The sequence below is a fragment of the Cornus florida genome, unplaced genomic scaffold (genome assembly GCF_030987335.1).
Source record: "Cornus florida cultivar Cherokee Brave unplaced genomic scaffold, ASM3098733v1 CherokeeBrave_3.0.0_Hap2_Chr11, whole genome shotgun sequence".
Lineage (NCBI taxonomy): Eukaryota > Viridiplantae > Streptophyta > Magnoliopsida > Cornales > Cornaceae > Cornus > Cornus florida.
Genome location: NW_026775581.1, coordinates 30,107,049 through 30,118,491, shown reverse-complemented (window position 1 = coordinate 30,118,491; position 11,443 = coordinate 30,107,049). Strand labels below are relative to the sequence as shown.

General features: G+C 38.3%; 1 protein-coding gene across 2 annotated transcripts; it reads right to left on the bottom strand.

Moving 5' to 3' along the window:
- Positions 1–926: 926 nt before the first annotated feature.
- Positions 927–9,232, bottom strand: LOC132285331 (G-type lectin S-receptor-like serine/threonine-protein kinase At5g35370). 2 transcript variants are annotated; one of them, XM_059787510.1, is made up of 3 exons: positions 6,296–9,232; positions 1,420–1,746; positions 927–1,218 (listed from the first exon to the last, which is right to left on the bottom strand). In XM_059787510.1, the coding sequence occupies exon 1, from the start codon at positions 9,136–9,138 to the stop codon at positions 6,361–6,363; it is 2,778 nt and encodes a 925-aa protein (XP_059643493.1). In that variant the 5' UTR covers positions 9,139–9,232; the 3' UTR covers positions 927–1,218; positions 1,420–1,746; positions 6,296–6,360. The 2 variants fall into 2 exon arrangements, with proteins under 2 accessions (XP_059643493.1, XP_059643494.1); XM_059787511.1 differs by having other exon boundaries at positions 6,308–9,232.
- Positions 9,233–11,443: the final 2,211 nt, after the last annotated feature.

Sequence of the window (11,443 nt, the reverse complement as noted above, 5' to 3'; positions counted from 1 at the left end):
CAGTTCAAAACTCTTTTCAAAAATTGGTTTGAGAAGCAGCTACCACCAGATTCGTATTAGACCAGGGGACGAATAGAAGACTGCTTTCAAGACTAAGGAGGGTCTGTATGAATGGTTAGTGACGTTGTTTGGGCTGTCCAATGCTCCAAGCACTTTCATAATCATTGTTGTCTATTTTGATGATATCCTAATTTATAGTCAGTCAGATACGGAGCATCCATCGCACTTGAGAGAAGTACTGACGGTTTTATAGGCAAACAAGTTGTACATCAATCTGAAGAAGTGCACTTTTATGACCAACCGCTTACTGTTTCTAGGTTTTATGGTGACTACTGAAGGCATTCGGGTCGATGAGAAAAAAGTTCAGGCAATTCGAGAATGGCCCATGCCAAAAACAGTAGGCTATGCGCGCAATTTTTATGTTTTAGCAACATTTTATTAGAGAATCATTAGAAATTTTAACAGTATTGTTACTCCTATTACACAATGTATGAAGAAGGGTAAACTTAAATAGGGCGAAGAGGTAGAACAGAACTTTGCGCTGATTGAATTACATCTGTGCTAATCTCCGGTTGGGAACACAATTTTCAAAGTAGAAATACTTTCAATATAGAAGTCAATACAACATGCATTTCAGAACTCAAAATTCTTTATCCTCATCAGTAGCATTTAGACAATAGGACAGCAAAAACAAACCAACTAAATTCAAAACAAGAAATTTTTCTAAAAGATGCATGTTAGTAAATATTATAGGTGCAAATAAAATGGCACCGAAATTGAGCTGGCAGAGTATTAAAATGTTATGCAAAATTAGAAAAATGTATCCGTGTACTTTTATTGAACTAAATATGAATTGAACCAAACTAAATAAAATAAAGTTGAATAAATAATAATTAAAGAGCCGATTTGTTAGACTAATGGCTGAATATTAAAGCAAGTTTGAAATTTTGAATAATATATTCGAATTGGATATCCAAATTGACAATAGATTCGTAACTCGAGTTTTATTGTACTTCCTCCAATTTGAGTACCCATATCCGCCTATCCTTGCTGACCGGAACTCCATAATGGTCCATTACCATTCCGATTTGGAACCTTAACAATGGGAAGCTTTGATATAGAAAATTAACAAAGAAAAAACTTTAGAAATTACATAAATCTATATGAACGAATGATGGTGGATTACTGTCTGAAACCCTCTACCTTGCTGTTGATATCCTGCAGTCATCGACAAACATAAATTCCAACTATCAGTACACAAGAAAGAAGGTGGAGTTCTATTTCAGAATATTATAACCCAAGACATGTAAATATTCCTTAGTTGAGATTATTGATCAAATTTCATCATAGAAACATTAGGACTAAAGGACACATACATGTGTGTGTGTATATATATATTCAACCTTAAGAGGAAGTTACCTTTTTTAAAAGGAAATGGCCACCATATGTAATATGATTAACAAAAACCTGCCTCCTGCATTCCTGTTACTTCACAAAGATGTTCTGTGCCTGTATTCTTTTAACCAAACATGTGGTATGTGTTCTATCTTTATTCCAATCCTCCGCAATTCCCTTCATCATCTCCATTTTAGTTCAGCGCGGAACCGGAATCCAAAAGTTGTGAGATTGGTTAGGTTTTGAATGCTGTCTCAAAGTGACACAATCTTAGGAAAAACCCAAATATTCGACACTTGAAGAATTGCAAGATTACACAACCAGTCGGGGCAACAAGCTCTGGGCATCCATCTGCCAAATGAAATAACAGCATCATAAAAATTGAGAACAATTAACAAACAAAAAAAAATAAAAAGGGTCTTGAAACCTTCAAGTGTCACACTATTGGACTAAATTTCAAACTTCTTAAATTTTGAGAACAATTTGAATTGTGAACTGGTAAAAGAGAAGAATATGGTACTAAATTCAGCTGGTTAAGTTGAAATAGAATTTTTCCCCAAAGACTTTTAAACACTAAGACACAAAGCAGATAAGAGATGAAATTCTAATTATCAATAACAACAATAAGATGTAGATCAATTGAATACTTCCTAAAATTTTAAGTAAACGTACAATTTCTGGGAAACCCAAATACTAAACACCTTCTATATCAATTGAATCCTTTCAAGATAACCAATAAACAATAAAGATTTTGAAAATAATTGAGCTTTCAATAATGAAATGAGAAGGCGTGCAAAGCACAAAACAACTAAAATAAGAAAACCCAGTTTGTAAAAAATAGATAGATCTAACTGATGTTGGAGGTAATTGAACACGTGGAAACAAGCAATAAAAGAAGAAAAACAATCACATAAAAATCAACAAGGTTCACCCAAACTAAGGGCTACGTCCACGGAGCACACCAAACAATTTTACTTTGAAAAAGATGCCAGATTACAATGGAGAACACTCTTCCTCTCAATCTCTCTCTTGCCCTCTCTCTTGTGGCAGCACAATAATCTCACACAACTTCTTCACCCTAGGGTTGGTACAAATCTCTCTATATATTGGAAGACAACTGGCCCCACAAGTCTAAGCCTTTTGAAAAGAGAAAATCCTAGAAAGAAAATAATTCCCGCAACTTACAAGTAAAGCGTGACCGGTGGCAAAAAGGCGATTGGTTGGACTTCTTCAGACCTTTATCAATCACTGCTTCAACAAGTGCGACCGGTCGAACTTCTCCAGAACAATAATCCAACTAGTGATCAGGCTCCACAACCTTAACAATCTCCCACTTGGAGGCTGGAGCAATAGTACACCCATTCCATCAACTTTTAGTGCATAGCGGTGCATGTCGGTGTGCTCATCTATGTCTACAAGCTAGAAGACCGACTAAAGTTGTGCACAACTTCAGTTTCTCCGCAGTTACTATCTTAGTCAACATGTCGGCCGGATTCTCAGTGCCAAGTATCTTCTCAAGTATTAACACCCCATCTTCCAACAATGATGTGATGAAGTGATAACGAAGTCCTATGTGTTTGATTCTCGAATGAAATGCTAAATTCTTTGTCAAATGAATCACAATTTAACTATCACTTGCAAAACATTCTTCACCTCTCTGAATCCCAATGATGTCAACAAACCTTGTAACCATGTCATCTCCTTGCTAGCTTCTATCAATGCTATATACTTTGCTTTTGTAGTGAAAAATGTTGCAATCCTCTCTAACTGTGAAACCCAACTAACTGCAGTCGTACCCACTATGAAAAAATTACTGGTAGTACTCCTTATGTGATTTACCTCACCAGCAAAGTCTACATCTATATAACCATGTAGTCTCAATGCGCCCCATCTGAAACGCAGGAATCTGTTTATGGTACCCCGTAGATACCTGAATATCCACTTCATCACTTCCCAGTGTAAAGAAAGGATCATTCATGAATATGCTCCCTGCTCCCACTATATAGGCAATATCTAGTCTTGTGCACACATACATTAAACTTCCAATGGTTGAGGCTTTCAGAACTTTAGCCATGAAGTTTCTCTTATCCTCTGTCTTCGGACATTGATCCTCAGATAGTCAAAAGTGACTAGCTAAGGGTGTGCTCACTGCCTTAGCATTACTTATGTTGAACCTCGTTAAAATACATTCAACATAGTCAGCCTGAGAATACTGCAAAGTACCTCTCTGCTTGTCCCTAGTAATCCAAATCCCAAGAATCTGCTTCGCCACACCAAGATCTTTCATCTTGAACTCACTAGACACCTGCTTCTTTAACTTGCTGATTTATGGTGTGGCCTCGTTGTATGCGCGATAAAATGTGGCCAAGTTTAAATTTGTAAAATGCCACTACCACTTCCAACTAAAAATATAGCTAGCGTGAGTACGGATCGTCCCAAGGGATCGGAGGTATGTTTGTGACGGAAATTAAGGTTGGATTAGTAGATGTAACATAACCTTCATCTGACAACAGTCGCATTGAAATCAGATTCTTCCTCAAGTCAGGGATATGCACGACATCCTTGAACTTCCTCACATACCTAGTCATCTTGATCTGTACTTCACCATTGTCAACCCGTTGCAAGACTGATCATCACCAAGATACACCTTCCCTAGGTTACCCGGTAGCATGAAATGAAGATCAGGAATCCAAAACCCATAACTCTGCCTTGCTCTCCAAAGACCATATCAACGCATGATCTAATTCTTCTAAGACCACATTTGCTTCAGTTTTATTGTCCCTATCCTTTTTTAGAGATTTGCAGTAACTTCAATAATGACCCATCTTGCTATAATTTAAACACTCAATAACATTCATATTTGTGGAATTATGATAACTCTTGGGGCTTTAAGACTGTGATGTTCCGTTAACTACAATCTACCACGTCCATTACCATTGCCTTTCTTCTTATTAACTCTTGCATCTGCTCTCAACATTCAATGTTGAACCACTAATAGAAACACCTATTATTTGCCTTCTAATTTCTTTAGTCAAAATCATGCTTCATCGAACTTCAACTTAAACCTGCCTGCAGGGCTACAAATCGCAGTAACTATGCCAATTCAACTCTATGGTAACTGCCCTAGAATTAGTAGTGCTCGGAAATCATCTTTAAAGTCGATTTCAACAAAATCTAATTGGATCACAATCTCGTTGAACACATTTAGATGCTTGTTAACCCTACCACCTTCGGTCATTTTCAAGTTGAACAATTTCTTAATCAAGTGTACCTTATTCGCTACAGATAGTTGTTCATACATGCTAGAAAGAGCTTCCATAAGAAGCACCGCTATCTTCTCGTTCCGAATGTTGAAGACAACTGACTTTGACAATGTCAATCTAATGGTGCCAAGAGCCTTCCAATTAACCAATTGCCACTCCGCATCCTACATATCCTCTGACTTCACTTCAAAAGGTCGATACAAATTTTTCTGGAACAAGTAATGCTGAACTTGTATCTTCAAGAAACTAAAGTTTGTGCCATCAAACTTCTTAATCATGGATGTCTTCTGATACCATTACTCCCACTTGACTAGATAGGTCGAATATGAAAGACTTCAAATTTCGACAAACACCTGTTGTTCCCTACATTCTCAAACCAAGGCAATCAGAGAAGAAAAACAATCACACACAATCAACACAAGATATACGTGGTTCACCCAAACTCTGAGCTACGTCCACGGAGTGCAATGAACAATTTTACTGTGAAAAAGATGAAGGATTAAAATAGAGAACACTCTACCTCTCAATCTCTCTCTTACTCTCTTTCTTGTGCCAACACAATATTCTCACACAACTTCTTCACCTAGGGGTTGGTACAAAACCAACTATATATAGGAAGATAACTGGCCCCACAAGTCTAAACCTTTTGGAAAGGGAAAACCCATAAAGGAAATAATTGTCGCAACTTACTAGCAAAGTGCAAGTGCGACTGGTCGGACTTCTCCATAACAATAATTCAACTAGTGATCAGGCTCCACAACCTCAACACTTGAAATGTGAAACAATTGCAATTGAGCTTTGAAGTCAATGGATATAATTAATCAGAAAAAACAAAATCAATGAGAAGGTAAAGATATCCTTTGTTTTCCAAACCTGCCTTACTTTCAAAAGGCATCCCCAAGCACATAGTAGGGTAGCTAGAGAAGAGGAATTGGTTTTTCTAGGGAAGAGGAATGAGTTTTGCTTTTGATTTAGAATTTTGAAGTCTGTTTTTTAATATTATAAATTAACTTTTTGGGACATTAACGGAAAAAGATGTTTCGGTTTCTATCCTTCAATGTATGTTGTAGTCCAAAAGGACCCAGCATTAAGGGCTCTCAAAAAAACCCGATGAGATGGCAAAGTATATTGGCCAAGTAAAGGTGTACATGACAGAATCGCAGAACAGTTCACTGGAGAGGATTTGCTCCCATGTATAACTTGTGAGTTTTATTTTTTATTTTATTTTTTTTTGGGTACGTAGTGTTTCGAGTACTTACTTGAACATTTTGTTTATTCTTTTTGACAAATTTTCTATCAACACAAAGGATTCCTTATATATAATCTAAGAATTATAATTTATACTAGATTAAAAAAATAAAAATAAAATAAAAAAAGAATTCATAATTTATACAATGTGATGTACATTTGAATTGAAGAACAGCAACAAACTTTTGAACAAAAAACTATACCAGATAGCAAATCTTCATATTGATATGGAGTCAAATGGCCAACCACAAAAAAGCTACATGTCTCTAGTAAGAGAGCACCATACTTTGAAGCAATTTCAATAGGCAAGCACAAAAAAACCATTACACTACCTAAGCATTGGTAGGGAGTTAGATCTGAGTCTATTCAATGGAAGGTAAAGAAAAAACCTGAATGTATACCGTCCATGGACTCCTCCAGCTAAAATAAAAGAGAGCATTGAGCCTCTAGCGCACTAGCGGGGACCTGAGACTTGCTGCGAAGACATGTAAGAGTAGACTTTATGTGGATCACTAGTAGTGCTATTAGAACTGGCATTTACTTGTGGATGGAACACAAAATCATTCATCCCATTGTACCCTTCTTCTATTGTTGACGCCTCCGTGAATCGCCGGCCATAGAACCTTAGAAATTCGAGAGACTCAACCCGCGGCTCGCCCAATGGTAGTGCACCTTCTAACATGCCAACAACCTTAGCCATGGTCGGCCTCAGCAATGGCTCTTCATGCACACAGCACAGAGCAACCCGCACTAGCTTCTCTACTTCCTCACACGTGACTCTTCCCTCAAGCCTCACGTCAGCAAGCTCCAAATACCTCCTCTGCTCGTGCATTTCCAATGTAAACAGGGGGAAGTAAACAGACTGACGTTCCAAGACAGAGGAAGATGAAGATGTCCCACCATTTCCACCACTTCTATCATCTACTGTTCTATGGCTGACTGTCTGTAATGTGCAGTTCTTCCGTCCCCTCACTACCTCTAGCAACACCATTCCGTAACTATACACATCTGTCTTGTCGCAGATGGCAGAACTAGTCAGCCACTCAGGCGCTAGATAGCCTCGGGTTCCTCTCAAAGTCGTAAATAAACTAGATTGTTCAGGACTAAGCAGCTTTGAAAGCCCAAAATCTGATAGCTTCACTTGTAAATTGTTGTGCAAGAGAATGTTCTCTGGCTTGACATCACAGTGGATGATCTTGTGTTCACACCCACTGTGCAAATAAGCAAGCCCGCGAGCTGTTCCAAGTGCTATCTCGAATCTCTCCTGCCATTCTAAAACAGGTCCGTCACCAAAGAGGGTACGATCCAATGAACCCCGATTCATATACTCATAGACAAGAAACATTTGCCTCTTGTGTGCACAGAAACCTTTTAGTCTAACCAAATTGACATGGTGAACATTCCCAATAATAGCAATCTCAGTGCAAAACTCCTTCTTTCCTTGCACACCCAAACTAGTAATCTTCTTCACTGCCACCACAGTTTCATCCGGGAGAGTGCCTTTGTATATCGTCCCAAATCCACCTGAACCAATTTGGTTGCTGAATTTATCAGTTGCAGCTGCAATCTCTTCGTAATCAAACCTCACCGGTAAACCCGGGATAGAGAATGTTTCAAGCTCTCCCGACGAGGATGAGTTTCTGCGGCCTAATTTTACTACCCCATTTCTAGAACGCCTTGCTTTTCTTCTGTACCAGAGAATTACCATAGCAACAAGGGTGACTAATAAGAACCCAGAGGAAGGCAATAGTACCAAACCCAGAATTGGGAAGTTTCCCTCCTCATCAGCATTTGGGTTTGGTGAGGAAGATACAACCAGAGCCTTTATGTAACCCAATCGATCGCTTTCAGAGCTTGCCATGATGGAACCCAAATGGTTTTGGAGTAGATAACAAGACCCAGAAGAATTACCATGGAAAATTCCCAAGCAAGAACAATTCCGAGAACAAAGATCACGACACACAGACAGATTAACATCATTTTTGGCAGGTTGAGAAAAATCATTGGCGAAATAGTCCATACCTTTGCCCAACCCCAAATACGAAATGGTGGAAGAATTGGATTGAGTATCATCATCACAAGCTGAGGACAAGGAATAAGAAGCGTTGGAGGGTTTGCACGCGCCACCTCCGCCCATCTGAGTAGCTGCTTGAAAACTAGCCGGACACGAACATTTTCCATTCGAGCAAAGTCCCATTTCGCCACAAACGAATGGAATTCGACAATTGTCATCATCCGGACCTGTAAATTCTTGAACCCATTTGTTTTCCGTGCTCACAAATCTCTGAACAACGAAATGACCATCATATCCCAACTTTGCAATTCTAAAAGAATCAGACTCCGCCAAGTCCATCCGAATCACAACTGTTGACCCATTGTCCCCAAATAGACAGAGACCATTTGTAATTGTAGTAGCATTGCTCGATTTCAAGCCCATGTAGGAAACGGGAAAATTTGTATCCTTGAAAGCCCGTGTTCCCATAGACAGCTTCCAATAAGTCAACCCATTCCACTGCAACAAGGCGTCGCCGCCGGTTACCGTAAGGCGATAATCACCGGCAGTGAAGTTGTCCTCCGTCGCAGCACCAACCAGTGATTCACCAACGGGCAACTTCTGTCCAATAACAATGGTGTCGGTGGGATGATCGAAACTTGCCCACAAAGTAGCATTCGAGCGATTGAGCAGGACTAAATTGCCGGAATCTTGAAGCTGTAACAAGGAAACAGCAGGGTCGTGAAATGGCGCGGTGGACCAAACCACGTTGCCTGCGTCGTTCATGATGGTGAGACCGTTTGCGGTGAGGCGGAGCTTGGCAGAATCAGAGATTGAAGCGTTGGGATTGGCGGACCAGACGATGGTGTTGGAAGGGGCGTGAAGAACGCACAAGTAAAAGACTCTGTTGGGTTCGGGGTTTGGGTTGGTGATGGTTGCAATGAAGGTCCGGTTGCGAGAGGCCAAGAAAGCTCCGGAGGGGCTGTTGTCGATGAATTGGAGGTAGGAGGCGGTGAAGTTTGGGCGGATGAAATCGGAGGAGAGGGGCCCAGAATCGACGAGTAGTACTGTGCAGGACAAAAGTAGTACTAGTCTACTACTGGTGATGATGGTGAAAGAGCCCATGCAGAAGATGTTGCGCAGAGAAACAGATGGGTTGGTGTTTGATAATTCAAAGTTTGGTGAGGAATGAGAAAGAAAGAGGATGGGTGAACTTGGGTGTGATTTTGGGCTCTCCATTACAGCGATGGGTTTGAACGCCGTTCATAGTATTAATTCGTCTGCTTTGACTATGAAGATAAGCCCATCAGCCAGACTTATCTAGATGCGGATATGGATGTGGTACAGTGGTAGTACTTTGACATGCGCCTGTGCTTAACATGAGCAGCTTACCTGCTGTTTTAATTTTGATTTTATTATTATTATTATTATTATTATTTAAACAAGACTGCCTAAGTCATTCATAATGATTGTTATTTTTAATAAAAAATTACTTTCTCCGTCTCTTTTTAATTGTCCGCCTTGTAAATTGTGAATTACAGTTTACGATACGAACAATTAAAAAGGGACTGAGTTACAGTTTATGAAGCGAACAATTAAAAAGGGACGGAGATAGTATTATCACTATTTATACATTTGATATTGAAGTTTTTTTTTTTTTTTTTCCTTTTATCGCGAGTGAAGAAATTTTTTTTTTTTTTTTATTCGCATCTACAAATACAGTGATAAACACTGTACAAAGGCAAACTGTAATAATCCGGTCATTTTATTTCCTTTCATTTTTCTCAGATTTTTCCGAATAAATTTTTTCTGTTGATTTTTCTTTTCTGAATACGGTTACTCATCGCTTAGTGTCGTCTTGAACGCTCAGAAATGATTTCCGAGACTCTTTCCTTTGGATTAACAACTTTCTTAAAGGACCGCGTCATTTCTACATTTTTTTTCGTTTTTCGACACTAGACACTTTTCGTCTTTTTCCCCGTTTGTCGCTTTGTTGGCATAACCTCCCTTTTTATGTTCGGAGTTGAGTTTTGACTTCACGAGTTTTTATTCCAGTTAATTTTCTCGAAAAGCGTAGATTTACTTTTGGAGAAAAGCTCGCTAGTTATTTCTTTCTACCATAGGGGCGTGGATGAAAGGATTCTTCAGAAACACTGATGTTTCTTAGGATATTTTTCATAAATATCTTTTGAAAATATTTTATTTCAGGAGTTTTTAAGAAAATATTTTTTGGAAGATATTTTCGTTATGGGCAGTTTTGCAATTACCCTTTCTTGGAGGGGCCATTGTGCAATTAACCATAGTTATTACAAAATGCCTCATTTTGAGCCTGGATCCTCGTACGGGATTCATCCTCACATTTAGTCGAGTTGTGTACTCTTAAAATTTCCTCACGGTCGTTTTTTCCAATTTTAGGGTTTTCGATCTCGGTTAGTGCCGAACTTGTTCGGGGCATATCTTTCTACACGAGACTCGGTTTTTTATTTCGTTTCTTCCGTTATTCATTTTTTTTCATTTTGGTTCTTTTTCATTCACGGTATTTTATCGTTTGAGCGCGTCTGCACAAATTCAACTTTTTCAGACCCATTCAGGGCACTTTTTTAGATTTTTTATAAATAGGAGCTTGGGAAAAATAAATCAAAATTTTCCTCTTTTTTTCCCCATGTTCCAGACCAGCCATGGCAACCCCTCTTCTTTTCCCCACGTTCCAGACCAGCCATGGCAGCCCACCTTCTTTTCTTCTTTTACACCTTCTTCCCTCGTATAAAATGTCATAGTGCCTTAGCGTTTATCGTAGGCCTTGGCAAGGCGCACCTTTCCCCCTTATTAGAAGCCGATTCTGACCATTTTTTAGTTTGGGTTTTAAGTTTGGGTTTGGATTTTTATGGTGCCTCAAAGGTTAAAGTTGCTTTCCTCGTAGTCCCCGACATAACCTAAGAGTATCGTCGGATTCGGAGCCACAAAATGAGGTAGGGGATGTTTTAGGTTTATATTTATGTTGTATTGATTATTTTCTAAGCATATACAACTTGTAAGCATGCCTTTATATTAATTCTAGAATTTAATTTAATTATTTTTTATGGATAAGATTTAATTCTCATGATTGTATATAGCTTGGAATTAAATTGTGGCATGCTAGTAAATTAGGCATCGATATGTTTGTTAACATATATTAAATTGGGAGGATTTGAATAAGTATTGTAACTATTATTTAATCTTTCACTTGTATGAAAATTTAATTCACATTATTGTAGTTAGCATAGAATCAACTTGTAATGTGATATTAAATTAGTTCTTGGTATGTTCTTTAACATATGTGAATTTGAGGACATTTGGAGTTGTTTTAAATTCTAGAGAAAATTAATTAATTAGATTAATTAATTTTATTTTAAGTATTCTATTCACTTGAATGGATTTTTAACTTGATATTGTTGATGAGCTTAGCATGTTCTATCATTTGTATTACATAGAGAATATTTAAATAAGTTTTAAAAACTTTATTTGTTTATTTTCTTGACATTAAGTTTAATTTACCTAATTGAAA

Bases quoted from the DNA above. Each gene is read 5' to 3' on its own strand.
- LOC132285331 (XM_059787510.1), bottom strand. From the start codon at position 9,138: ATGGAGAGCCCAAAATCACACCCAAGTTCACCCATCCTCTTTCTTTCT.